The sequence below is a fragment of the Euleptes europaea genome, chromosome 9, assembly GCF_029931775.1.
Source record: "Euleptes europaea isolate rEulEur1 chromosome 9, rEulEur1.hap1, whole genome shotgun sequence".
Lineage (NCBI taxonomy): Eukaryota > Metazoa > Chordata > Lepidosauria > Squamata > Sphaerodactylidae > Euleptes > Euleptes europaea.
The window spans coordinates 59,382,219-59,409,364 of record NC_079320.1 but is presented as its reverse complement, the minus strand read 5'-3'; the positions used below and the strand labels follow the sequence as shown (position 1 = coordinate 59,409,364).

The 27,146-nt window shown below is 44.2% G+C and overlaps 3 protein-coding genes across 3 annotated transcripts in view; 1 reads left to right on the top strand and 2 right to left on the bottom strand.

The window, feature by feature from the left end:
- The window catches only part of LOC130482358 (uncharacterized), a 30,272-nt gene extending 28,297 nt beyond the window's left edge, over window positions 1–1,975 (top strand). Inside the window, exon 16 of the mRNA XM_056855066.1 lies at window positions 1,712–1,975. Within this exon, the coding sequence (XP_056711044.1) occupies window positions 1,712–1,950 (239 nt within the window). The 3' untranslated portion in view covers window positions 1,951–1,975. The remainder of the gene's footprint in view (window positions 1–1,711) is intronic.
- Window positions 1,976–7,326: 5,351 nt separating this feature from the next.
- On the bottom strand, window positions 7,327–10,406 carry ING2 (inhibitor of growth family member 2). The gene is made up of 2 exons (XM_056855814.1): window positions 10,169–10,406; window positions 7,327–8,597 (listed from the first exon to the last, which is right to left on the bottom strand). The coding sequence occupies exons 1-2, from the start codon at window positions 10,404–10,406 to the stop codon at window positions 7,927–7,929; spliced, it is 909 nt and encodes a 302-aa protein (XP_056711792.1). The 3' UTR covers window positions 7,327–7,926.
- Window positions 10,407–20,622: 10,216 nt separating this feature from the next.
- CDKN2AIP (CDKN2A interacting protein) lies at window positions 20,623–25,220 on the bottom strand. Its single transcript, XM_056855537.1, has 3 exons — window positions 24,934–25,220; window positions 22,372–22,499; window positions 20,623–21,867 (listed from the first exon to the last, which is right to left on the bottom strand). Exons 1-3 carry the CDS (start codon window positions 25,218–25,220, stop codon window positions 20,630–20,632), a joined length of 1,653 nt encoding a protein of 550 aa, XP_056711515.1. The 3' UTR covers window positions 20,623–20,629.
- Between the last annotated feature and the right edge of the window lie 1,926 nt (window positions 25,221–27,146).

Here is a 27,146-nt window from a genome sequence, read left to right as displayed (position 1 = left end):
CTGCGCGCTGGGGGCCCCCGCCGCCGCCTCCTCCAGCGCGCTTCCCCGGGCCAGGAGCAGCCTTCGCAGACTCCTGCGCACCGGGAGGGGGGGCGCCGCCTCCTCCAGCGCGCTTCCCCCGGCCCAAGAGCGGCCTGCAGGAGCGGCCTGCGCACCGGGCGGGGGGGCGCCTCCGCCTCCAGCACGCTTCCCCCGGGCCAGGTGCAGTCTGCGCAGCCTCCTGCGCACCAGGGGGGGCCCCCCGCCGCCACCAGCTGATCGTCGCCTCTCCCGGTAAGTAGGGGGTTCAGGGGCTCTTCCCCCCTCCCCCCCAGGGGTGGGTCTGGAGGGCCCGGGAGGCCGGGCGGGAGGGCGACCCGGGGGTTGTATAAGCCTACCCTCAGCTTATACGTGGGTGCCTAATTTTTCCCCATTTTTGGGGTGAAATTAGGCACCTTGGCTTATACGCGGGTCGGCTTATACACGAGTATATATATGGTATATTATTAGCCTGATGCTTGTGTATCTTTGGTCAAGAGTGAAAATGGACAGTCTTGAGAAATCTGCTTGGCACCTGCATGTATTCAACATCTAAAACATTTACAAGAGATTTGCTAATGCATATTTTACTATCACTGCATGTTCAGACAATATAGAAGAAACAAGAGAGTTGCAACACTGGTAAGGTACAGCACAAGAATATTGCCAGTTACACCTATATGCTTGAATTTAGTGTTTAAACTTGGGTCCCATCCCAAATATATCTCATTATGTATATGCAAATACTCCAAAAAACACTTCTGGTCCCAAGCATTTCAACCTGTATTCCCATAGCGTTGACCAGCCAATTCAGTGAATATTGCATGGGTTTATTTAGCCGGCGGCAAGTTCCCCCCTCCCTCCACCTACTGTATTGACCCGCGTATAAGCCGAATTGGGATTTTTCAACCCTTTTTTTGGGCTGAAAAACTCGGCTTATACGCGAGTATATACGGTATGTAAGATATAGAACACAGAAAGCAGCAGCATATTCCTGCTTAGTTATAGCCATATATGTGTGTGTGTAAAGTGCCGTCAAGTCGCAGCCGACTTATGGCGACCCCTTTTTTGGGGGGTTTCATGGCAACAGACAAACAGAGGTGATTTGCCAGTGCCTTCCTCCGCACAGCAACCCTGGTATTCCTTGGTGGTCTCCCATCCAAATACTAACCAGGGCTGACCCTGCTTAGCTTCTGAGATCTGATGAGATCAGGCTAGCCTGGGCCATCAGTTTATCCATTGAACATTGGAGGCAAGTATCACTGTAGATAGGCTATGAAGCTGCTAAAACATAACTTTTATAGCCCTTTAGCAACTAGGTTTGTGTTCACTACTACGAAAGCTATGTGGATGGGCCAAAACCATAAAGAACAAATATCTGTTTGTATGTATTTGAGATGTGTGGATTGAAGTATCATGAGTGGGTTATTACTGCCAAGGAGGAAAATGAATTCACAATGAAGCATTTAAGCAGAAAATAACAGACTGGTTGAAAAAGCTGGCCAGATCCAATCTCACCCTATTCCCCTTCTTATTACAGCCCCCCATCCTACATGGCTTTTGTCCATGCAGGTCCCATGAGCCCCAGTATAGCCCTTTGGGTGTTCCAAGGGAACCCCCTCCTCCCTTATTCAACGATGGAAATGTTGACTGTATCTATCCCAAGATGACGGTGTACATTTATTTCTATTAGGTGAAGTCAGCCTCTGGGACTTGGAAAGTGGCACACTTATATCCATCTTCACACCAGAGAGCAAGATCTCCTGCCTAACTGTTGCCTTTGACAGACAGACAGTACTTTTAGGCTTGAGTGACAGCACGACTCTCATCACTTTGAAGATGCTGAGCGTTACCAGCGCTGGAAGTTCAACAGGAAAAGATTTATTTGGAGAAGAATCTACAAGCAGTGAAGAAGAGCTCGAAGTTAGTTAAGGAAGCCATTCTGAGCAGAAGACAACACACCAAGCTGAAGGTGCACATACTGCAAAAAACAACTTTAAAAGGAGATTCAAAAAATACTGTCACTGATGTGACAAATAAAGAATAATCTAAATTCTATTAACTGGCTAAATGAAATACCTGTTGCTTGTAATTCTACCTCCCAGGGATGTTCACTCCATGTGTCTGATGAAACAAACTCTCACTCAAAACTTATTCCTTGCATAAATGCATCGGCATGAAGAGCAGCCTCACATTCCAGAAGGCGGGAAAGCCGTGCAGCACAGTGAACACATTTGTACGCAGCACATATAAGACAAAGGCTACCGGAGATCAAGTGGTTCTGATTCTTTCTGAAGTATACAGTTAAAAAAAAACTTATGATGAAGTATGCAAAGACTCAGCCTTGGATCCACCTGCCTCGTTTTCATTTCTGTATGATACAATGGGATAACATCTGTTTGAGACGCTAGATTATCTTGATTTGGCAGTTTGACACTGCGATGAAATTGTACTATGTGATAATTCATTCAAACATAGCATTTGCTCCTGCCATGCTGTTATGTAAACTTTAATAAAGGGGTTTAATCAGTGTAACACAGCACGGAATGCATTCAGCATTTTAATTACATTTGTTGATAGAAAAAAGGAGGTGGTGGGGAGATAGTTGAGATGCAACTGCTAACTTGAGAATTTCAGCCTCTTCCAGCCCCACCTATAAATCTCCTTTGTATTTGACACACCGTTTGTTGTCAAGTTTAGCAAAACTGGTAAATGTGGGTCCATGAGGGTGGATAAAAATTAAATGTTTTATTTTTATTAGGGTTTCTTTTTTATAGTTTTAGCTACAAGTTATTTCTTAAAAAAACAAACAAACCTGGTTTAAACTGAAATCCAACATAATACTTAAACAGAGAGGAATACAGAAAATAAGCTATTTCTGGTGCAGCTTCTGCAAGAACCTGGCTCAGCTGTAGGTCTTGGGGTGCTGTAGATCTTGGGGTGTATCAACAGAGGCATAACATCCAAATCGCAAGATGCCTTAGTTCTGCTGTACACTGCACTGGTCAAGCCCCATCTGGAGTTTTGTGTAGTTCTGGAGGCCTACACTTCAAAAAGGACTTGGACAGAATTGAGGGGTGCAGAGGAGAGCGACGAGGATGATCGGGGCCTGGAGACCAAGCCCTATGAGGAAAGGCTGAGAGAGTTAGGAATATTTAGTCTGGAGGAGGCTGAGGGGGGACATAATTGCCCTAAGTATTTGAATGGCTGTCACTTAGAGGAGGGCAGGGAGCTGTTCCTGTTGGCAGCAGACGATAGGACACGCAATAATGGGTTTAAATTGTGGGCGGAAAGGTACTGGCTGGAAATTAGGAAAACATTTTTTACAGTAAGAGTTGTTCGACAGTGGAATCAGCTACCTAGGGAGGTGGTGAGCTCCCCCTCGCTGGCATTCTTTAAGCAGAGGCCGGACAAACACTTGTTAAGGATGCTCTAGGCTGATGCCACATTAATGAAGGGTTGGACTAGATGGCCTGTATGGCACCTTCCAACTCTTATGATTCTATGACTCCATTTAGGAACATTTTGAAGCAATCCCTTTGCCAGCTAAAAAAGAAAAATGCTGGAACCAAACTATACAACAAAGTGATGTGTATGTATGATTGAATACAGTTGTAGACTATCGGGAACAGTTTATATAGAAGTGGCCTATCTTAGTAACAATGTGAAGAAGATAGCGACAAAATAGATGGAAGCATCTCAGCCAAAGATGAAAATTAGACTGAAGTGCAGAAGATTGCTTGTATACTTAAAACTATTCTATCACCTTTACAAACTGCACAGAGATTACTGCTGCAGTGTGGATGCTGCTGAAATCTGGAAAGAACTCCCAGAATTATTTAACATAAAAGCCATCCTAGATCGCACCAATCCAGGTTAAAGAAAGAGGCACTGCCTTAGTTAAATTACAGGATGCAATTAACACAATGGAATAAGCACCAATTTCATCACACTTCATTCCAGACTACAAAAGGGGGTAGCAGCATTTTTTGCAGATAGGCACATCACCCATCCATCATGCCAACCATAACAATATTTCAGTGATGGAGACTTTTTAAAGAAAACCACTCCCATGGAGTGGGATTAAGTCAGTGGCTAAAGTACCTGGAGCCTTAAATTGCTACACCAGCTCCTCACAGCAGCAGCCTATTCTGCAGGCACAAAGAATAAGAACTGGATAAGTTGTCAAACTTATTTCTATTGCAGTCTGTGAATACAAGCAAGATGAGAAGTTACTAGCTTTGGAAGTTTGAAGAATAGCTCAAGCAACTTACATCGATACATATTTGAAGAGTTGATGCCAGTGACACTTAGTTGTTTTGTAATATGTTTAATAAAAATACAGATCTTGTAGTGTGAAATGTGAGTAATGCTAACACAGCTTGAGAATCTCATATAGAAAACTAACACAAGTTTTCTAAAACAGCAACGAATATAAATGTTTAAGAAACCATTAGCGCCATCCTGCTCAGGTCTACTCTATGGGGCTTACTCTCAGGAAAGTGTTCTTAGGATTGTTCTTTTAGTGTACCCTCTGAAGCTGCATGAAGGCTTTGCTTTTAAATCAATGTTTTAGGATTATACCAACCATTTAGGATTATAACAACCATTTGTTTTAGGATTATACGAAGCCTCAGAGGGTGGTGGAGTCCCCGTCTTTGGAGGTCTTTAAGCAGAGGCTAGACGGCCATCTGTCGGGAGTGCTTTGATTGTGGGATCCTGCATTGCAGGCCGAGGGTTGGGGTCACTGGGGATGTGGGGGAGAGGTAGTTGTTAATTCCCTGCATTGTGCAGGGGGTTGGACTAGATGACCCTGGTGATCCCTTCCAACTCTGATTTAGTATATGCTTTTAGTTAAGATGTATCTAAATAATAGATGAAAATCAAATTGTCTTCATTATAACTCATGTGCCTGCACAAACCTTTTACAGCTGTTCAGCATTCTTGCCAGGTACAAGGAAATAAATAAGGATGTATGAATATGCTTTTTTTTAGTTATTTTCTTATGTAGTCTTTGAGCCTATGTTTCAGCCACATTCATTTTTTTTACAATCGTGTATAAATGGCATAAGAGAAACAGACCATTGTTACAAAAATGGTCAAAATTATATGAATTTAGCAAATACACTTGGCGTAAAAATAGAAAATGAGGTGAAAATACAGCCGTCTTGGTTCTATCTGCACAAGGGAGAAGCAAAAGAAAAGGGATTTGAGTGAAACAGTGGTGTTGTAAAAATTGGCATTATCCCTAGAAAAAAAAAAGATACAGTAAAGGGCTTAATGTCATGTTACACACACACTCAGGGACTTCCCAGCTCTTCCCCAAAGCTACTCCTGTAGCTCAGTGGGTAATCAGAAATTGTTTGTGGCTTCCTAGAGGCACCTGGTTGGCCACTGTGTGAGCAGACTGCTGGACTTGATGGGCCTTGGTCTGATCCAGCAGGGCCTTTCTTATGTTCTCAAATAGTGTTTGATATGGAATAAGGGGAAGGCCTACAGTGTACATATGCAGAAAGTCTTTTGTGTTCACACATGACTGTTTGTATGCCAGTTCAAGTGTACCTTTCTATCGTTGTAATTTTTAAACATGGAAGCGAGAACCATTTATGCCCCCCTTGAGCTCCTCAATGGAAGGGCAGGTTAAAAATGTACTACAGAGAGATGTTACATGCACACATACACCACAGCACACAAGGCAATATAACACAGAAAAACTACTTGTGCACCAGTTCTATAACCAAAAGGGTTTTTATTCATAAATTTTAGCATGCGAAATATTAGATCCAAGTAATCGGTACACTCTAGTAGCACAGTTCCCATTTGTATATGCCCAGGCTTACAAATTTTAGAACTGAGAGACAGATTGTCAAACCACAACAAGCATATTTTTAAAAAATCAAAGTAGTACTTTATAGCAATGATGCCATTTCTTAAAAACTGCCATTTTGCTAAGGTAGGGCTAAGGACCAGGTATTCATCAGAAGGAGACACAATAAATTGTAGTAACAAGCCAGGGTATTCCCAGTTTAGAAGTCGTGCAAATATTTGATGCACAACATTACTTGTTTGCAGGATCCTGTGCCTAGAAACAATCAAAACTCTTCTATAACAGCTTTCTAGAAATAACTAACAGCTTGTTTTATAATCAGTGGAAGGTGTTGGGAGTGTGGTGTTGTACATTAGCCATTAAATTAAAAGCCTTTTAAAAAATTTCAGTTAGCTTGGACCAGCAACTGTATGTGTTCGGGGGGGGGGGGGGGGGACAGAAGCCAATTGCAACAGTGTAACAGACGTTTGGACTATTTCCCTGGATACTGCATGATTTTCAAGATGGCAATTACATCAAAATAACAAAATTACAGCTACATTATGAATCTGCATTAAGCTTCTGAACAAAACAATACATTTATGGATGGAAACTCTTCTATATGATGGGAAATAGTTCATGATCTGCTAGTTCACCTGAAATTTATGAAACAAAATTTCAGGTAATGCCAAGATGAAACAAGCTTCTTATGCCTTTACAGAACACACAGGTAATGAGTCTGCAAATTACTGATGTGTAACAAAAGCAGCAGTAAATTTGGATAACATCTAAGGTCCCTCAGACACTGCTTCTCACCTTTATGAAATGAAGTTGTCCATTTGAATCACAGGATGCAATCAATTTTTGTTTGAGTACTCTGAAAGCTCAGTAAAACATAACTCAAGGTCATAAAGTAGCAAGCCATCACAGAAATGTTATGTCGCTGTTGTAAGAACAAGAATTCAAAGAATATGGAAATTTGTTCTTGGGCTGTTTATCCATTTATTTTACACTGCTAGTGCCTTGCATGCACACAGTAACATCCTTCATGAAATGCAAGTGGAACTCTCTGACCTGCCAGAAAGAAAACAATACTTACTGTCTGGGAAAACCTGCAGTGTTATGTTCAGATAGTTAGATCACAGCTACTTCAAATACTCCGTTAAGGAAAGAAGGTTGCTCTTGGAGCACCATCAGCTACTGTGTTCAAAAGGTCCTTATTTGTCAGGTTTTACAAAACCAACTACAAATCTGAAACGTCTTTTAAATCTGAAAAGTCTTTTAAACAATGTATTCCTCTTATACAAGATAAGCGGTTTCTGCTACCTACTGCACTTTACTGTTTTCCAGATTCTTAAATCCATTAACGAGTTCAGCTTTCTGTTCAGGCAAACTCTTGCAACAGCCTCAGACAGATACACATTGCTGTTCTTGCACATCTACTGTATTTCTAAGCATTTCAGCATTATGATGCGCTCCTGCCAACGCTAAGGGAATCGGAAGCAAGATGATACAACTAACATTATGAGAAGAGGCAGCATGGAAAAGACAATCAGCTTCAGTTCAGAACTGGCATTATAATGCTGAATGGAACTCTTCTAGCCATGAGTATTTCATCACTTAATATACTTTCTCTAAATATAGACATCTAAACACCACCACAAGATCAACATAAATAAGTTAAAGACATATATGCAGATCACATGGAAGGCAATAAAGAAGTAGGCTGGCTTTTGCCTTGAAAGACTTAAAAAGTAACTAAAGTTGTGACTGCAACAGATGTTAACACACCAGTCTTAACATGATTATCCCTCCAGTTCTTCCTCATCAGGCATCAACATAATTCTACAATTATTAAGAAGAGTGAGGGAAACTGAATCCCCCCCGTGCTACTCCTATGTGACCCTGTTTGAAGAATTTGGTTATTTAGTTCAGAATATTCAAGAGCACAATTGTAGTAACATCTATTAATACTCCATTAATACTGTGGATTTTAAAAGTTATTGCATAGCTTTATGCATTTTTCTAAAATACTGGTCTGCTTATTAAACAGTTTTTTTAAAATAAAAACCAAGCCGCTGTTAACATATTTAGAGCATCAACTACCTTGATCTTCTATCTTTTTTGGATTTGTCTGTACATTTATCCATAGTCTTCTCGTTGTCTCCTCTGCATTTGGGGCAATACCATTTCCCCTTTGGTTTATAGGTGAGTCCAACACATGAAAAGTGAAACCACTCAATAGGACACAGTTCATTGTCACACCCTATCATTTCTCCATAAGACACTTGGTCACAGAGACAGTAAGTTGGTTCATTAGGGTCTACTGCAAAGTCTACCGGAGAAGCTTCCCTTTCTTGTTTAGCTTTAGAGCGTTTCTTTTTCTTGGCAGACTTGGATCTCTTTTCTTTAGGAGGCTGGTCATCATACTCATCGATCCCATTCGCTATATGACATATATCACGGCTTTCACTAGTACGCTGCCGGCGTGGCCTTCGTGAAGATCTCTCTGGTTGACAAGGATCCACTTTTGACTTCTCAATGGGTTTTTCAGTATCTGAAAGATCTTGAAAACACTGAGAGTGAGAGTCTATTTGCCGGGCTCTGTTCTCCACTAACTCAAGCATCTGAGTAACTATTTGGATTTTCTCATCTCCTAGTTCTTGGCTGTTGATTAAGGCTCGCTGAAGATGCTGCTGCAAACGCTTCTTCTGAACGGGATCATCTTCGCTCTTGTATTTCTCATAAACTTCATCAATTTCTTTTAATGCTTCTGTCAAAGAAAAACAAAGTAAGCGTAGCACCAACTAGAACTGCCCAAACAATTGCATTCCAGTTACATGTAAGTATGATGTGACAATGATTTGTCAAATACTTTGCTCTGGGAGAGAAACATCTGTACCTTAGCACTCCATCCTCAAGAAGTCTAGAAAAGCTACCCCGACTATCCAGAGAAGTAAATAGATTACAAAACCAAGTAGAAACTGGAAAGATCTATCATGCAACAGGGTGGTGGAAGGAACAACTAACTGACAGTGAGCACCTGCTCTTTAAGATTTTAAATGAATATATATCTTGAACTTTGGATTCAGTCTACCACAACGCAGTCACCCTTTAGTTGGGTACAGGATGTCACACTCAAGCGCATGAGTGTCTGGGAAGTCAGGAGAACGGGCAGTGCTGGAAGAACTTGATTTTCAAGTCATTAGAAAGGAATCTCCTGCGCAAAATAATGAATGCATGAACCGACAATGTTTTTGCCATTTATGCATGGGAGGTTTTGCCTTGGATTTGCCTTTCTCTACGTGCACATTCCCCCCATCCAAATTCTCAAAACTCTGCACGGGGGAGCTTATTTTTTGAGAATTCAGACAAGAAAAGATATGCATCCAGAGATGGGCAAATCTAAGGAAAAACCTCCCGCGCATAACCGGCCACAGACCCAAGCGAGCGACTCGGAACTTTCAGGCGACGCGTGTTGCCCGTCCTGATGGAGGCGGTCCTCCCTCTTACGCGCATGATGGACTTTAACATGCGGCGAGGTATCCGAAAATGTGCCTTTCTGACAACACGTACTTAAAGGGAGCCACGCTCAACGACACCTCCCCCTCCGGGGTGCGAAAAGGCCGATAAGCTTCCCTCCTCCGGATAGCTGCAAGGGTCACGCCGAGATGCCAGGCGTCGGGGGTCATCAACCAGGTGGCTCAGTGATAGAGCCTCTGCTTGGCGTGCAGGAGGCCCCAGGTTCAATCCCCGGCATCCCCAGTTAAAGGGACTAGACAGGCAGGTGATGTGAAAGACCTCCGCCTGAGACCCTGGAGAGCCGCTGCCGGCCTGAATAGACTGTACTAGCTTTGATGGACCAAGGGTCTGATTCAGTATAAGGCTGCTTCATGTGTTCAGAATGGCTGAAGCATGTTGGAACCTCATTCTCCCCTCCTCCATTTATGGGGAACGGCTGTAGCTCAGTGGTAGAGCCTCTGCTTGGCATGCAGAAGGTTCCAGGTTCAGTCCCTGGCATCTCCTGTTAAAGGGACGAGGCAAGTAGGTGATGTGAAAGACCCCTGCCTGAGACCCTGGAGAGCTGTTGCGGGTCTGAGTAGACAATACTGACTTTGTTGGACCCAGGGTCTGATTCAGTATCAGGCAGCCTCATGTGTTCAGAATGGCTGGTGTGTGTGTGTGGGGGGGGGGAGGTGGCCATTTTCTCCTTTCCGGGGTGCGTGTGGGGGGGGAGGAGCGAACCGGGCCAAGCCCCGCCCCTTCGCCAGCGACGGCTGAGGAGAGAGGGGGGAGGGGGGGCAAAGGGGGTACCACAGCCGCCGCCCCTCCCCCCCCACTCACCCCGGCACCGCGTGTCCATCTCGCGCAGGAGCGAGGCCATCCTCTGCATGTCGAGCGGCAGGGACTCGACGCACTCCAGGTAGTCCTGCACGTAGCGCGCCAGGAACCGCTCCGACACGCCGCCGCCGCCGCCGCACGGGAAGCTCGGGACGCCCCCGGCGGCGGTGGCCGACCCGGCCGCCGCCGCCGCCCCAGACCCCGCCCCCCCAGGCTGTTGCCCCGGCGACCCCAACATCATGACGCGACGTGACAGCCCCCCCTTCCTCCTTCCTCAGGAGACCCCGATCCCGCGCGGGAAGGGGGGAGGGACGGGAGACCCCCCCCCGAGGCGGCTTCTCGGTCGGCGGAGGCGGCCGGGGCGAGAGGAAACCCTCCTCCCTCACTTGGAACTCCCCGCCTCCTTTTCCCTTCCGCACCCCCCCTCCTACTTTTTCTTTCCCCCGCTGATCGGGAAAGCGCGCATGCGCGAGGCCTTCCCTTATAAGGCGCGGCTGGTTCGCATTCTCCCGCCTTCCCCTCACGCCTGCTGCGATTGGCTCGGGCGGGCGGAGACGTCAGAAGACAAACGTGGGGGTGGGGGAGGGCAAGAGACGGAAGGCAGGATTCGACTTAAAGGGGCCGTCAGCGCCCTTCGGCGGAGGCTGTCCCCCCCCCCCACTTCCTTTCCTGGTTCGAACGTTCAGCCTCTCGCTCCTTCTTTTAATCGTTCGTTCCGACCAATCAGCTGCCGGGAGGGGCGGAAATGAAGCGCTTAGAAACCCCAGTCTGTTCTCGCTGGACGCGTCGTTACAACTGAGTGTTTCTCTCCCCCCCCCACACACCCCTACATATTTCTACTCTACTGTGTCTAATGGAGATTTGACTCTGCAGAGCTCACGCCGCCCTGAAACTCTAAGCTGCTACTGGACTCAAATCTTAAGTGTTGTACCGCAGAGCAACACGAGTCCCCTCTGAAATCGCCCCCATCTTAAGATCTCCATTTGTAGGAACGCGCTTAACCAAGAGGAGAAGGAAGGCGTAGGAAGCCCAGAGGAGGAGGGGCTGCGGGAAAGTGACTTTGAGCGGACACGTGCGACTTGGGAGGGGTAGGAGGACTGTTGTGGGTCGGAGTGTTTGTGAAGTAGGGGGTACTCTTACTAAAGAGTAACAGTGCAATCTTAAAATACTGGAGTAACTCTAGTAGAAAAGGGCAAGAGTCCAGTAGCACCTTAAAGACTAACAAAAATATTTTCTGGCAGGGTGTGAGCTTTCGTGAGCCACAGCTCACTTCTTCAGATACCAGATTACTTCTTCAGTAACGCTGTTTACGATTGCCCTGTAAACTGTCGTGAAGTCGGCGAGGTTTAGCTTCCATCCTGCGTGTGGGAGGGGCGAGCTTGCACAACTTCTAAGCACGAGGTCACTTGACTGCCCGGACCCGCCTGAGAACAGAAGGGTTGGAGGGATACTTCTGCTGTTGCGTCCCTTTAAGGGATTAAAAAAAAAAACCCTCCGATGATAATTCCAGAGCGGTAGCTGTTAGTCTGTTTCAGCAAAACGTCACAGGAGTCTAGGGGCACCTGGTTTACTTTTGACATTATTGGGACTTTTTAGGAAACGATTTAATTTATTTGCTCCTTGCATAACGTGTGTGCAGATTGGACGGTGCATGCTAAATAGGCCAGAAAATGTATAAAATCAAGCAGCGAACTGAAAACTTCTTTTAAAAGGGACAGTAAGGAGGTGGCAAAGGTGAATAGTTCCATCCAGGCATGGCTGCAGAGGCACTAGGATTATGAACACCATACAGGGTTAAAATTGGACCTGAATTATTTTAAATGGATTTTTCAGAATCCATATGATTTTTTACATTGAAACAACATAAAACCACGATGGTATCATAGTTCGTATCTTTGTGGATATTACCATAAAAACAATGGGTGCTTTGTGCTATCACCATGGCCTGGTCTACCTGCTCTAAAAACAAAGATCCTCAATTTTTATAAAGATGCTACTGAAAGGCAAATTACAATTAATTGTTGCACATGTGCCACAACAAACAGATCTGGGCTTCTGTGATGTCGTAAGGGCGCTGAAATGCGTTTAAAAGTGGATCCTTATCATTTGTAAGGGGATAAAATAATGTTTCATTTATTTACATTATTTATAGTCTGCCTTTCTCACTGAGACGCAAGGCAGATTACACAATGAAAGTCAATGCAATAATAGGATGAGACAACTAATAAGCAATATAATGGGAATAGGACAGAGGAAATCTGAAACAAAGCATATGTATTAAATATGTGAAACAGTGCACCTAAAGAGTGTAAACAGATATGATGTAAATAGAAATTCTATGCAATGAGAGCAAGATATGCTACAACAAACAGGTGTGTGTGTTATGTGCCACCAAGTCACCTCCGACTCATGGCGACCCCATGAATCAATGTCCTTCAGAATGTCCTATCCTTGACAGCCTTGCTCAGATCTTGCAAACTGAGGGCTGTGGCTTCCTCTATTGAGTCAAACCATCTCTTGTTGGGTCTTCCTCTTTTCCTGCTGCCTTCAACTTTTCCTCTCATGATTGTCTTCTCCAGTGACTCTTGTCTTCTCATAATGGGACCAAAATACGATAGCCTCAGTTTAGTCATTTTAGCTTCTAGGGTCAGTTCAGGCTTGATTTGATTTATAACCCACTGATATGTTTTTTTGGCCGTCCACAGAATCCGTAATGCTCTCCTCCAACAGATAATACAAACAGCAAACAGATAATACATACTATAAGCAGCAATATAGCTCAGTCCTGTTCCATTTATTAAAGCATCTTCCTGAACCATTCTGTTATATCATCTTTATGAAAATGCACTCCTGAACAAGCCCCCCCCCACTCTGTAGGGTGAGCCACTACAGAGAATGTAGTTGTTGATATTCCCCATTTGCAGGGTGAACATAAGGGGAGCTGTCATGGCAGAGCATAGGAGACGAGGATCCAGGTGTGTTCGACTTTTACTTTGTTCCATTGGGGGACAGTAGTTGAACAGCTCCCCCCCTTCCTCCCCGTGTAAATTTTACGGGCAGGGAAGAAACCTCAGTCCCAACACTAGCTATTTTCCGGGATTCTTGACGGGGAAAGCAAAGGCAGATAAACTCCCATTTAACTTTGTAGGACGCGATGCGGCTTGTATAACTCTGCCATCCATACGTGCAAAGTGCCCCTTCAGGTCAACTAGGCTTACACGGAAGAGAGCCCTTCAATGTGCGGTGAGAGATGAAGCAGGCTTTTGCTTTTCGCTTGCTTTTAACTCTGTAGTAAAGCTGGAGAACAGAGGCCATTTATGCATGGGAGGTTTTGCCTTGGATTTGCCACTCTTTGTGTGTGTGTGTGTTAAGTGCCGTCGAGTCGCTTCCGACTCATGGTGACCCTATGAATGAAAGTCCTCCAAAATGTCCTGTCTTTAGTAGAAAAGAGCAAGAGTCCAGTAGCCCCTTAAAGACTAACAAAAATATTTTCTGGCAGGGTATGAGCTTTCGTGAGCCACAGCTCACTTCTTCAGATCTGCAGTAGTAGGAAAGAGCAAGAGTCCAGTAGCACCTTAAAGACTAACAAAAATATTTTCTGGCAGGGTATGAGCTTCTGTGAGCCACAGCTCACGTCTTCAGATACAGCTGGAATGTGAATCCATCTGTCTTTAAGTAGAGGAGAGTGAATTCAGACAAGCATTAGTATGTAAATGTTAACAGTATGTAAATATGAATTGCAGGCGTGGTGGGATTAAGTGTGGTCTGCAGAAGAGTCTGTGATGTCCAGGGGAGAGATGGGTGTGCCGAAATCAGCATTGGTCATGAGCCATGAATGCCCTGTCTTTGACAGCCTTGCTCAGATCCTGCAAACTGAAGGCTGTGGCTTCCTTTATTGAGTCCATCCATCTCTTGCTGGGTCTTCCTCTTTTCCTGCTGCCCTCCACTTTTGCCACTCTTTAGGTGCCCATTTTCCCCATCCGAATTCTGCATGGGGGCTTACTGTGGAGGTTTGAGAATCTGGGTGGGTGGAAGGGAAATGCGCATCCAGAGAGCGGCCAGTCCAAGGCAAAACCTCCCGCGCGTAAACGTGCCCAAAAAGGAAACAGGCGGTCCGAGAATGAGCCCCGTTCTGTTGGTGCGGTCCGGCTCCTTGGAGGAGGGGGGCCCTCGCGCACTACCTGCGTAACTGTGGGGGCTTGACGAGAGGCCCCTCCCGCGCTCACCCGCTCGGCCCGGAGGGCTTCTTGGCGGGGTGGTCGTGAGCCAGCGAGACGGGTTGTTGCGCACCGGGGAGCGCGCGGCACTCTCTGCCAGGGGTCCGGGGACTTTCCCCTAGGCGGGCTGCTGGAGCCCAAGAGGAACGAGCGTCCTCCGCACGTAGCCTAGAGAGCAGGTCTTCGGCGCGCCTTGCAATATGCACGCTCTTCGCTGCTTTATAAACCCCTGCCCGCCGAGCCCTTTTCCCACTTACAGCGAGCAAATCAGAGCCCGTCTCGCCTTGCACGAGTTCTCGCCTTGCGTGAAACACATCTGTTTCGCCCGGACGCAAAAGCTTTCATCGCCCTGCCGGGAGACTTTTAAAGGAACGATCCTTTCACCAGAGCAGCTCGTCTGTTAAACCTGCGTGCATAAATTATGCAAACGTCCTTTGTCGCCCCGCCCCCGGCTACAGCAGGCGAATCGTCAAAGCGGTCGGGAAACCGCGCGGGTGTTGGGTTTGGAAGAGGATGCCATTATTTAGGGAGAGTCATCCCCTTGGGGCCCTTCTGGGCAGCTGGGGAATTGCAAGAGCCGAGTTCCCCAAACCAATCACTGGGTCTTACAACTAGGGCGGCGGTTCAGTGCAAGCGCTGATGCTAGGTGCAAAGGAGGGGAAGGAAGCCGTGGTGTTAAGGTCCTCTAGGGATGCTGGTGAAGGGGATGGGGCTGAAGCAACTCGTTTTCCATTTCACGGTTTGTTTGACTCTGTTGCTCCTACGATCCCAGGGAGCAACATTACATTTAAGTGTGTGCTTAAGTCTCTCATGCATAAGCTTCCATGATAAGGAAGGCATGACTGCTGGCAAAACCTGAGCCCCAACCCTCTCATTTTAGAAATTATTATTTTTTCCTTATTTTTTTTATTTATCCCCCACCTTTCTCCCCAGTGGGAACCCAAAGCGTCTCACATCATTCTCCTCTCCTCCATTTTATCCTCACACCAACCCTGCGAGGGAGGTTAGGCTAAGAGTGTTGTCCCCATTGGATGATGCTTGGTTCCTTTGAAGGAATGGTTTTGTGTTAAAGCAAAATTTGGAACGGCATTCCCCTCACATGCACTTATCCCAAACATTGCCCTAGAGTACTGGAGAACTGGGTTTGATTCCCCATGTGAGCGGCGGAGGCTAATCTGGTGAAATGGATTTGTTTCCCCACTCTTACACACGAAGCCAGCTGGGTGACTTTGGGCTAGTCAAAGCTCTCTTAGAGCTCTCTCAGCCCCACCTACCTCACAGGGTGTGGGGAGGGGAAGAGAGGGTGATTGTAAGCTGGTTTGATTCTTCTTTAAGTGGTAGAGAAAGTCGGCATATAAAAACCAACTCTTCTCTTGTTTCAAGAGGCTCTAGCCTGGTGTGGGATATTTGCCCCCCTCCCATGACTGTGTGTCTGATGGAGGAGGATACTGTGATCACATTCCTTTGTTTATTCAATCCACCCATATTATGACCCCAGGTAGGCTTTCTCTTTAGCTGTTATCCTCTAGCCATTAATGCACGGCAAATTCAAGGCAAAACTTCCCATGCATAAGTGGCCTCTGACTCTGTAACAACTTCACTGGTTATCAATGGACATCTGGTCCAGATTTAAGGTGCTGGTACTTACACTGAAAGTCCTTTGCGGTCTTGGCCCAGGTTACGCAAGGGGACACTTCTCCCATTTGTTCACCAGGATCTGTATCAGATAATTTGTTGGTAATAACTGCTTGTCTCAAATTCATGGCTACAGCCAAACAAGCGTTTTCCAATTGTCACCCCCTCCCCGATTGTAGCAGCAGCTTCCTAGCTGCAGTACATGAGATCTGAAAAGTCTGAAAACTTGAATATTCATCTTTTTATAGTGGTTAAACTGTGGAGTTACACAGATCTGAAATTATTTATTGCTTTCATTTGACTGGTGCCACATTCATACTGTTATCATATTAGTAAATAAAAGAGTAACATACCTATTAATTGTACCTGTCTTTGAGAACACATTTTCAAATTATAGCTTTGTAAGAAAATAAATGGTACTGTCTTCTATCTATCAAATAGGATCTTCTGTTGCTGCTGAAATAAAAGGCTGTTTTGTTTATCCAGGCCCCACCTCGTTCTGAAATGTAACTGGTTATATTAGTCATTCACGATTATCATCTTTTAGTTGGTGATTGTGCTTTTTTTGCTGTCAAGTCACAGCTGATTCATGGCAACTCAATAGAGTTCTCAAGACAAGAGACATTCAGAAGTGGTTTGCCACTGCCTGCCTCCACAGCACGCCCCTGGTATTCCTTGGTGTTCTCCCACACAAATACTAGTCAGGGCTGACCCTGCTTCGCTTCCGAGATCTAACATCAAGCTAGCCTGTGCTTACAAAGATATAAAGTCCTTCAATATAATTAATTGAAAGCATCCTGTAAGTTGACTGCAGATATCAAGCAGACTGAAGCATGCCTGTAAGTTGTTTATACATACATGACCTGAAATACCAGAAGCAGACAGGAAATAAGTCCCTTGTATAAAACCCTTGAGCGAGCAATGCTGTCTTCTGTTCTGATAACGTCCATAATCATTTAACAAGAGCTCATCTGTCTTCACATCAATTAATATACCGTCTGCTGACAATGTGTTTTTACTGTTTACTAAGGCCAAAAAAGTATTTTGACAATATTTAAATAAATCAGACATGAAAGTGAAAAGAGAAGAAGAGTTGGTTTTTATATGCTAACTTTCTCTACCACTTAAGGGAGAATCAAACTGGCTTACAATCACCTTCCCTTTCCCACAACAGACACCCTGTGAGGTAGGTGGGGCTGAGAGAGCTCTAAGAGAGCTGTGATTAGCCCAAGGTCACCCAACTGGCTTCATGTGTAGGTTCTCCAGATTAGAGTCCACCGCTCCAAACCACCACTTTTAACCACTAGCACCACACTGGCATATATTAATATGGGAGAACGTATCAGTCTACATGGACAATATATGAAAGCAAATCTCAAAATTATTAAATTTTGTACTAAAACAATGAAAAACTACTGAAGATAGAGCACTGAAATTCTTTCAGTGTTACTATACAAGATCCCTACCAGTTCAATATCCTGTTTTGCACAGTGGCCAACCGTTTCTCCTGAATGGCTAACAAACAGGGCTGTCAGGCCAAGGGCCCCCCCACCCCGATGGTGCCTCCTAGCACCGATATTCATTTCTACTGCCTCTGAATGTGGAAATTTCTTTCAGTTACCATGGCAAATAGCCACTGATAGACTTATTTGTCTAATCGCCTTTTAATGCTACCTGTGCTCATTGCCACCGTTACATCCACTGGAAATGTATTCCACAGTAACGACTATCTTTCAGTATATTCAGGTGTAATGGGTTTTTTTTTACATTTGTCATTTGTAGATTTTATGCTTTGTGAACTTGTTTTTTCATCATACTTCAAACCATATTTTCATATTCCTACCAAACCCTCAATCCCCTTCATGTATCTGATGAAGCAGGCTCTTGCTGATATCATACAGAGATAATCTTTCAGGTATGACAGTCTTAAGAAAACCCGTTCTGAATGTTATGAAGTGGTAAATGTATACAGTATTAGACTTTTAATAGCAGCTCTGTAACAAGCATCCTTTCCCAGGATGCGTTGTACTTCAAAGCTACAGTACAGACAAGTGATGTCCAAGTAAGACACAGCTGTGCAAGCAGCCAAAGCTTTGCATCATTTTGGTATTGCAAGGGCCACTGTCCAGTCTGAAAGCCAGCTTGTCTTTTTGACAGTAGAAAGTGGTGTGGCTCAACATCAAAATTCTTACTGCATATGCAATTCCATCCTTCATGAATATATTTGTTTTCATTTGCAGTCAAATCAGGAAGCAAAGGCATTCTGATTTACAGTTAAAGCATGTATGTGGGGGAATACCACCAAGCCTCTCTGCTCTAGAGAGAAATTAGTTTGCTGTGAGTTGGATTCAAGGCGGTATGACCAGCAACACCTCTGGAGTGGTTTTCCTACCCACCCACCCCTGGTAACTTTCATCTTCTGAGTCAGGGGACTCTAACCAACAGCATGGGGGCAAAGCAGAATTCTGGAGCAGAATGGAGAATTGGTAAAAAATAATTGTTCCTTCCCCCACAGCAATGCTGTTCCACTAGTATCAGTGCCATATTACTAGCAGAAGACCACTTTGGATCTGTGATCTGTCATCTCGCATATATAAAAAGTGAACTCAAGTGTAAAGTGTTTTCCCTCTAGTTCCAAATGAAATAATTTAAACTCATGTAAGTCTGAAAAGGAATCAAATGAAAACGCCTTTATTTTAATGAATTATATACAGGATGTCACCCTTAATAAACCAATTGCCAAACACATTATTTTCTGAATTACTAATTTTATCTACCATTCCTACACAAGACTCATTTCAAAAGCATCTAAAGATCTCAATACTGTGTTTTCTGCAAGATATCAGGCAAACTATATTGCTTAAGCAGCTGTACGAAATGTTCATTTTACGGTATCATTTACTACCTGTACACCACTAGCTGAACTAAGAAACGCCTTCTTCATTAGAAAGTAATAACTTTGGTCCTAAATTTTAGAATCAGCACAGGTAGCTACTGCTTTATTTATTGCACGGAAAAACGACAACTCTGTGGTGTAGGGGAAAAAACTGTTGATGGAAGACTTTTTTGTTTAACTGCCAAAATACATTTCAGAACAACTTAGTATCAACTAAACGTCGCTTGAAACAAACAAGAGTATTGCAGTGACAGTGGTCCAAAAATATAGTTTTAGTATTTATTCAAATGATACAGAAGTTAACTATAGTTATGATTCAGAGAGCCACTTTAGATACAAACAAAAGCTAACGCTTGCACAGATGCACTCCATCCCTGCCAAGAGCAGCTCTCACACTGCAACCTTTTAGTCAAGCAAGATGAATAATTGCTAAAGGGGGATCATAAACTCCATTCTGCATGGAAATTACCGGACAATTCTATGGATTACAGGTTTTATGAATAAGGATTTCTTGATTCCCCAAGGGTGGCTGCAAAAAAAAAAGTGACATTTAGCTTCAACTAATGGAAATATGCCCTAAAGATAATTCTACATGGGACAACTTTATTTACTGTACTGCCTGTTTTAACATATCCCCTAGCCACCTTCCCGAGGAATACTTTATTGATGCAGGAGGGGTTTCCCATTGCTGTAAGCATTTCTCAACACCAAAGGTAATGGTAAAAATGCCTGTACACATAAAAAATAATGTGGGTATCACTGCACTGCCGCACATTATGTTCAGCATAGCAACTTTTATCTCCTGAGAATATATATAAAAGGAACATAATTAGAAAATCTGTTTACATACAGATATTCCAAAATGAAAATCCTATGCAGATAGAATCAGGACTTCATATTATTCTTAGAAGTTGCAAATTAATTATGGTGTTTAAGACTAATATTTTATTTTTGAAGTTATAAAAATGGACTGTTATTTGAAAATGCTTAATGAAATCCCACATCCCAATTATAGTACACGTAAAATAAGCTTAGTATAGAAAGCTGTATTTATTTGAAAAAGTGAAAGTGGTATTTTCTCACAAAATATAAGCTGCATCTGGTTAACGAAGTTTAGGGATAAGTAACCCTGGAGACTGTTTACTGACAATTCACAAGTATGATATTAAAACAGGACCAACATTTTAAATTCAGATTTAAAATATTACTACTTCATTAAAATAATCTGCATCAACTATTTTCTTTAAGCATATGAACATTATAAGTAACACTTGAAGCATGTGATTAAATGTTTGTAATTTTTAGATAACTTTCCGTCATCTAGGTACAATGGTTCTTGTATACATATTCCTTTCCAGCTAAACAGAATATATGTTCTGAAGTGAACATTACTGCTACCAATCACTGGCATTACAAAATTAGAGCATTTTGAACAGCAAACTATATCTTGTTTCATTAAAACTGAAGACTTAGGTAGACTATTTAACAAATAACAAAGCACACTAGGGTGCTATATATGTTAAGGCATACCTTTGCACACTTTACATCTATGTCAAATCATTTATATTTGCTACTGAGTGAAAGTTATAGGAATGGTGTTTGTCTTGAAAAAAACTGAGAAGAAATACAAAGTATCTGGCTGCTTACTTCAATATACAAAAGTAACTCTGTTTTTGTGAGAAAACATTATTTGCTAGTATAAACTGCTCCACTGTTCTACAATATTTCTTGAGGGTTTCTTAAAGCTGGAGGTAAATTTAATGGTTTTGATTCTTCATCAAGAAGCACCAAATCTTCAACTTCCCTTCCTTTGTACTTTCTTTTACATAATTTCACAATAACCTTTTTCTTGAGGAATAATTTCAGTGCCTCCCGTGAAGCTACCGCTTTGGCATTTTCCTTACTTTTCCCACAACCAGTACCCAAATATACAGATTTGCATCTCAGTTCACAAACCACACTTTCCTGAGAGCTTTTGTTCTGAGGTAAATCTGTAAGCTCTTTCAGTGGAACAAAATCAACATCTAATGTTGCCTTTACGGACAGAATAGACGAGTTTAGAAGTTCTACATGATTGACAGTGGGACTAAAGCCTCCGACAGCAACCAGCTTCCAAGCAACGGCTTTGTATAGTCTATTGAAGAATGGTTGCCTCTCTTTTGCATCTTCACTTGTTAACAATTTCAGTGGCACTTTGACAGGGACTGCACTCACATGTGAACTGCTTTTCGAAGCTAACACTGCAGTACTTTCTGAACTGTCTTTCTTTTCAGGTGGTAATGCGCTTTCAGATTTGGAGTCTGAAGGTTTGGTTAAGCAATAATTTATCTTTGATTCAGGGCCAGATATAGAAGAAGCCAGAACTGATTTGTGCCTAGTGACTGTTGTGGATTCATAATTAGCAAGCCTAGGTTCTACTTTTACTCCAGCTGAAGGTGCCATGGGCACCACCTTCTGAGCCACGGCCGGCGATGCTGTAGCCACCACCTTCTGAGCCATGGCTGGTGACGCCGTAGCCACCGCCTTCTGAGCCATGGCCGGTGACGCCGTAGCCACCACTGGCAATGGCGCCACCGCCTTCTGAGCCACTGCTGGTGATGCCGCCACCTTCTGAGCCACGGCTGGCGATGCCACAGCTGCCGCCTTCTGAGCCACGGCTGGCGACGCCACAGCTGCCGCCTTCTGAGCCACGGCTGGCGACGCCACAGCTGCTGCCTTCTGAGCCACGGCTGGCGATGCCACAGCTGGTGATGCCGTAGCAGCCACCTTCTGAGCCACGGCGGAAGATTGTGGCTTCTCTGGATCTTTTGCTCCCTCTTTTTCTGTGTTTTTCATAAGTTCAGCGCCTGTTTCCATGGGCACTTCTGCCTTGGTAGGCTTTGCATCACTTCTGCTATCTTCAGAAGCTTTGTCTGTGCCCACAGCTCGCTTCTTGCAAGGCTCTTCTAGCCCTTCTAGAAAGAAATACAAAAAGAATTGCACCTGTAATTTAGAGCAGACTATATTGTCCTTATGTCAAACACACACACAAAAGCCAGAATTGAGGACTCCTCATTACATTAATGCCTAGATTAATTTAATAACAAGTTTGGGCAATAATAATACAGGTCAATAATATTAACTTTTAAAATATGCATTTAAAGTAGGTGTTAATCCATTAGTCATAGTGTGGATAAAAACCAATGTATTTACTTGCTACTGCTACAACACCATTTGCAAAGCAGGCTGAGTGGCATAATGTCTAAAGGTCTTGTCCTTTTTACATAAATAAAAACAAATTTAGCTTCATCTCCTTTGAAAATTATGTTTCATCACAGCAAAAATTAAGCTAAAAATAAATTAATAATATTAGAATAGTGACAATTTAAAAACTAAATCCCATTGCTATATTTGAGATGGTATTCATGTATTAATTAACTAGGCTCCTATTTGTATTTGCACAGCTATGATCTGCTAACCATTGCTACTTGATATGCCTCGTTTCACCTTGGCAACCAGTTCGTCTCTCAGAGTGTGGGTTGGAGCATTGGTGACTGTGATGCCTGCAGCCATGTCCAGCACTTTTTCCATCACTTGTTGAGGATACCTGAGCAGGGAAAGATGATGGCAGTTAGCAACACAAAGACAAAGACCACTGCTCCTTCAAAATATCTACCATCATGTCTGAATTTCACATATTACAAAAAAAAAAAATCCCAAATGCACTAAAACATTATTGCACATAAGGTACAAAGAAGAGGAAATAGGGTGACTGACTCCGGAGATACAGTGCTTTATGATAGTTCCCCAGATACTCAAAATGTTAATGCATGCACCAAGGAAAGGATTTATTTCCCAACCCTAGATATCTAAGCTACATAATGGAGTCAAAGCTTCAAGCACAATATAGTAGAGCAAGGATAATGGGATCAGAGTGGAAGAAGCAGGAGAGCTGAGGCAAGCTCACATTTAGTATAATGCTCCGAGACTGCCTCGTGGTTCAAGCTGTAGCACGCTGAACCACACTGTGTGACCCTTTGAAGTATTCAGGTAACTGTCTGTCCTTTAGCATCCCTGTTTGCAAACTGAAACAGCATATACAAACAAAAGAAACTTGGGCAAAACTTCACAATCAATTCAGAACAAGAGCAGACATTACATCACAATAGCTTATAAGCACAAAAGAACAAAGCAAACAGTGCAACAGAACAGACTGCAGTTCACTTTTTCCACAGATTAGAAAATGCAGAGGTGAACCCACAACTTGAATATTATCAATGTATTCTAGTAATGTAGCTCCAGATTTTTCTGTGCGGACAGGATAATCCACGAGGAAAATGATCAATACAAAACAATGATAACACATTATCCACCCACTCATGGATCCAACCAGCATATTGCTATTTCTGTAATCAGTGAGTGTGCTGCGTTTCTCCAACAAAAACTGGCTACAAAAGAGCCGCATATAAGAAGTAATTGTCAAACATACCTGTTGCACAAACATCTCACCCAGTTTACAAATCACATCTAATCCAATCACACCTGCTAATGGAATTTACTTGCTTTTGACAGTTACATTGCCATTGTGTCTCTAATTCACTCTTCTCTACTTAAAGATAGATGGATTTACTTTCTAGTTGTATCTGAAGAAGTGAGCTGCGGCTCATGAAAGCTCATACCCTGCCAGAAATTTTGTTACTCTTTAAGGTGCTACTGGACTTTTGCACTTTTCTACTGCTATTGACAAAATAACATGGCTACCCATTGTGATCTTTCATAGGTTAGTTCATTTGGTAACTGTCAAAACAAGGACATTCTTTGTTGTGGGAAAGGTACTTTCAAATTGCTTGTCGGAACGGGTAAGGAGGGCACATTTGCTCCCTGCTTTCCGAAAAGCATGTAAAAGCATTTTATTTTGGAGAGCTTTTGTGAGAAGGTATGTGTGTTCTTTTAACCTAATTCACTCTTCTCTACTTAAGGATAGATGGATTCACATTCTAGCTGTATCTGAAGAAGTGAGCTGTGGCTCACGAAAGCTCGTACCCTGCCAGAAATGTTGTTAGTCTTTAAGGTGCTACTGGACTCTCCCTCCTTTGAACTGCCAGTTTACAAAGAGAGACACCCATGGGCCTCTCGCCTATGTATTTGTGGAGCTGCTCCAGAGGACCTAACTCATTACACCTTATTCTGTCCTCTTTACAAAGAGCCCAGACTTAAATTCCTCGGAGCAATTCTAAAGGGCCTAAATCTTTCTCCAGATTCAGAGAAGCTGCTCTTTCTCCTATCAGACGCCAATCCTGATGTTTACCTACAAAGTGTCACTCTGTGCTTTAGCAACTAAGAAAATCCAAGCTAAAGCTGTTTCTAATCAGGGACGTAACATGTTTAAATACTAGCTTCTTGTGGGTCAGACTGTTTTAAAGTTATTTTAATGTTGCTTTATGATATTTTATGTTATTTTAGTGTTACGGATACCCTGGTCCGCCAAAAAAACAAATCAGTGGGTTTTAGATCAAATCAAGCCTGAACTGACCCTAGAAGCTAAAATGACTAAACTGAGGCTGTCGTACTTTGGACATGTTATGAGAAGACAAGAGTCACTGGAAAAGACAATAATGCTAGGAAAAGTTGAAGGCAGCAGGAAAAGAGGAAGACCCAACAAGAAATGGATTGACTCAATAAAGGAAGCCACAGCCCTCAATTTGCAAGATCTGAGCAAGGCTGTTAAGGATAGGACACTTTGGAGGACAATTGATTCATAGGGTCGCCATGAGTCGGAAGCGACTTGACGGCCCTTAACACACACAATGTTTTGTATGGTAGATTGTGATGGCCTTCGGCCGCGGACAACGGACTTTATCACTATCCCAAAGGGAGACCCAAAACTACCAGAACGGTCAAATTACTTATTTAAAAAACAACAACACAAGTTTCCGTTCACGGCTTTATATAAAATCGCCTTATGAATCCTCTCATCAAACCCCAGACTTTTTTTTATAAGTTCAATGTCGTTATTCTTCACCGCCAGGTCGGCGACTCACCGGCATCCCAGGAAGACGTGGTTGGCCCACACCATGGAGAAGGAGACGAGGCGCCGCCTTCCCGCGCTCTCGCTCCCGCCTTCCCCGTCCGGCGAGAGCGACGAGGCCTCGGCGTTGCGGACCAGGAACTCGCGGCGGTACCGCCAGTGCTGCTCGGGCTCGCAGTCGCCGCGCAGCGCCTCCACCCAGCCCAGGCCGCCGGCGTCCCCGGCTCCCCGCCCTTTCCCCTCGCCACCGTCCGCCGCGGAGCCGGGCCCCGCCGCTGGGGCGGCCTCCCCGCCGGCCATGAGACTTCGGCGCGGGCTCCCCTCCGGCAGAAGCAGCAGCAGCAGCTGATGCTGCTCACCGCGGGCCTGTAAATCCGCCGGAGCTCCTACCGCGACCCTTCGAAACCCCGACCCCCGGAGGTGATCGTATCAGAGGCAGCCGAGCCCCGGTCCCAAGTTCCGGCTCTCCATTATGACCTCACTTCCGGCGGGGCAGGCCGCTCCCTGCCGAGGGCGAAGCGCCGCGCGCCTTTCCAAGAGGACTGTGCGTCATCGGGCTTCCTCGCGGACTTCAGTTCCGGGTTCCGTTTGAGTGCCGGCTGTATGCGGGGCGAGCGTGTTTTTTGCGAGGGACAGCCGCCGTGGCCTGCTGCAGCGAAATAAAGCAACAGCCCAGTAGCGCCTTAAAGACTACAGACATTTATTATTGTAGTAGAAAAGGGCAAGAGTCCAGTAGCACCTTAAAGACTAACAAAAATATTTTCTGGCAGGGTATGAGCTTTCGTGAGCCACAGCTCACTTCTTCAGATACAGCTAGAATGTGAATCCATCTGTCCATCACTCTCCTCTACTTAAAGACAGATGGATTCACATTCTAGCTGTATCTGAAGAAGTGAACTGTGGCTCACGAAAGCTCATACCCTACCAGAAAATATTTTTGTTAGTCTTTAAGGTGCTACTGGACTCTTGCCCTTTTCTACTACTGCAGACAGACTGACACGGCTACCCACTGTGATTTATTTCTGTATGAGCTTTGGCCGAGTCACAGATACAGCTAGAAGCTGTATCTGAAGAAGTGAGCTGTGGCTCACCAAAGCTCACACCCTACCAGAAAATATTTTTGTTAGTCTTTAAGGGGCTACTGGACTCTTGCTCTTTTCTACTACTGCAGACAGACTAACACGGCTACCCACTGTGAATTAAAGACAGATGGATTCACATTCTAGCTGTATCTGAAGAAGTGAGCTGTGGCTCACGAGAGCTCATACCCTGCCAGAAAATATTGTTGTTCGTCTTTAAGGTGCTACTGGACTCTTGCCCTTTTCTACTGCAGACAGACTAACACGGCTACCCACTGAGATTTATTTCTGTATGAGCTTTGGCCGAGTCACAGTCCACTTCTTCGGATATGGGGGCCCTTTCCCCATTTCTTTGGCTTGGGGTTGCCCCTTGTGGTCCATTGAGAGCCAGAGGTTTCTCTTACTTGCCTTTGGGATTGGCTCCTGGTTGCACCTCATCCCCTATCTCGGAAGTTCTGTGCAGGGGGTTCATTGGAGCGTTCTCAACCAATAAAAATATCTTCTTTCGTTACTGTATTTGAATAAATAGGGCTTATATGGGGTACCCAGCTTGTTGGGGGTAAAGAGAAGATGACTGGGGAAGACACTGGCAAACCACCCCGTAAGCAAAGTCTGCCTAGTAGACGTCGGGATGTGACGTCACCCCGTGGGTCAGGAATGACCTGGTGCTTGCACGGGGAACCTTTACCTTTTTTGTGGTGGGGCACTTAGAGTAGGGGGGTTGTCGTTGTTACTTTGCATTTTTAGATTTTTTTTGTCCCTTCTACTCTGCAGAGCTGAGGCTGCCTTCTGGTTTCTGTTGGGGAAGGGGCTGAGCTGGCTAATATATACTGGCCAACATGTTTATGGCGTAAGTGTATGTGTAAATTTGGGCCGTGGAAGCATATTCCCTATTTATCATAAGAGAAGGGTTACAGTTCTAGGGTGCCTGGAAGTTATGTCTTCTGGCACCCTAGTTGTGATGCATGGGATTAGGCTGTGATTATTCAGTGTTAAGGGAGAAAAGCATTGTGCAGGTGCTCAGAAGAACTTATGTCGTTGGGTTGTCAACTCCAGGTTGGGAAATTCCTGGAGAATTGGGGGTGGAGCCTGGGGAGGGACTTCAGTGAGGTGTAATTCCATAGAGGCCACCCCCCAAACCAGACTT

What these genes read in the sequence shown, in the direction of transcription:
- ING2 (XM_056855814.1), bottom strand. Translation starts at nt 10,406, where the DNA reads ATGATGTTGGGGTCGCCGGGGCAACAGCCTGGGGGGGCGGGGTCTGGG. An exon ending in GATGGACACGCGGTGCCGGG is followed by an intron (nt 8,598 to 10,168) that starts GTGAGTGGGGGG and finishes TTTCTTTGACAG; the next exon opens with AAGCATTAAAAGAAATTGAT.
- CDKN2AIP (XM_056855537.1), bottom strand. Translation starts at nt 25,220, where the DNA reads ATGGCCGGCGGGGAGGCCGCCCCAGCGGCGGGGCCCGGCTCCGCGGCG. An exon ending in CACGTCTTCCTGGGATGCCG is followed by an intron (nt 22,500 to 24,933) that starts GTGAGTCGCCGA and finishes TTCCCTGCTCAG; the next exon opens with GTATCCTCAACAAGTGATGG. An exon ending in AGGCATATCAAGTAGCAATG is followed by an intron (nt 21,868 to 22,371) that starts GTTAGCAGATCA and finishes ATTTCTTTCTAG; the next exon opens with AAGGGCTAGAAGAGCCTTGC.